The sequence below is a fragment of the Plasmopara halstedii genome (assembly GCF_900000015.1).
Source record: "Plasmopara halstedii genome assembly, contig: Scaffold_1137, whole genome shotgun sequence".
In the NCBI taxonomy this organism is placed as follows: Eukaryota; Oomycota; class Peronosporomycetes; order Peronosporales; family Peronosporaceae; genus Plasmopara; species Plasmopara halstedii.
In genome coordinates, this window is record NW_020188052.1 from 658 (window position 1) to 1,927 (window position 1,270).

The 1,270-nt window shown below is 42.3% G+C and overlaps 1 protein-coding gene across 1 annotated transcript; it reads left to right on the forward strand.

The window, feature by feature from the left end:
• Nucleotides 1–837: 837 nt before the first annotated feature.
• PHALS_00469 (major facilitator superfamily) lies at nucleotides 838–1,181 on the forward strand (the record flags this gene model as incomplete). Its single annotated transcript, XM_024730356.1, has 2 exons — nucleotides 838–1,134; nucleotides 1,164–1,181. The coding sequence occupies 2 exons, from the start codon at nucleotides 838–840 to the stop codon at nucleotides 1,179–1,181; spliced, it is 315 nt and encodes a 104-aa protein (XP_024580642.1).
• Between the last annotated feature and the right edge of the window lie 89 nt (nucleotides 1,182–1,270).

The window sequence follows — 1,270 nt, forward strand, 5'->3', positions numbered from 1 at the left end:
ATCTTTAAAATCGAAGCCTTGAAAGAGCGATTAATTACAATCCACAGATGATCATACTGCATTTAATGATTTTTTAGAAGCATTTCCTTGGATTGTTATACAAACAAAACGGAGGTCTGCGCTTCGTAACGTCAAGTAAGCGTTAAGAAGCGCAGAACTAGTGTACAGATTTCCTGTAGTGCCAAAGAAATCAATTTTCTAAGCTGTCTGTTCCTCGGTATTTCCTTTATTTAGTCAGCACATTAATATCTCATTCAAATGACTGTCTAACGTATGCTCTTTGCTTTGTGAACGCCATACAATATTTGAAGCAGCCTACAAATATGGTACAACGGCAGTGCATTGACACCACATTGTTGTCGAATTTGTAGTACAATCAGCTTGCTTATAGTTCGTGTGCACTCATCTTTTTCTTTCTTTACACTCACAATATTTGATCCTGCCACCTGACAACTTCGTTACGTTTAATGGAGTTGTACGTACGTAACGTTTGTGATGCATGGGTGGGAAGCATTCTCAAGTACTCGGGAGCAGTTTTAAATGAGACCATACAAATTATCACTTTAGGAGCCAAGAGAACTTCGAAATTTGATTGGGACTGTGGTTGGGACAACACGTTCTCAGTTTATGTTATGGACAACGGCGAGAATAAATGCACGAAGCAGAATTTTAATCAAGTGGCCAGCCACTACCTTAATTGAAGCTGCTCGAGAATGCTTTCTAGTCCAACCGTGGCAAAGTTGTACAAAACGCGCAGTTTTACCGCTTTGGTAGCTCATCTTTCCAGTCATTTTCACTTTTTCATATCCCCATAACAAACACAGTTAGAGTTCAATAATGACGGACATTTACACCGAATCTACTTCGCCCAAGCCGACCACAGCCTTTGACGAAACCAACAAGGCCGCTGCTCGTCTAATTAAGCCCAAAGCTATTCTGTATACCACTGCTCTTTTGTCATGGATGCAACCATTTCAAAGCGGTTGGTCCACATCGCAGATGAATCTGTCACAATATCACGACACCGATGAGTGTGATGCCCGGCCTGTGGTGGAGGGAACGTGCCTCATGTTTCCTGGTCACACGAAGCTTGAATGGACATTTGCTGTAAATGCCTGGATCTTTGGTGCCATGGTAGGCTCATTATGCTGCGGTTACTTCAGCGATCGTCTTGGTCGTAAAAAGACATTGATGTTGAATTGTATCTTCATGATTCTTGGCGGTGTTGTGCAGGCATCCGTGTCCAATATTTGGCTTTTCGCTCTCGGAC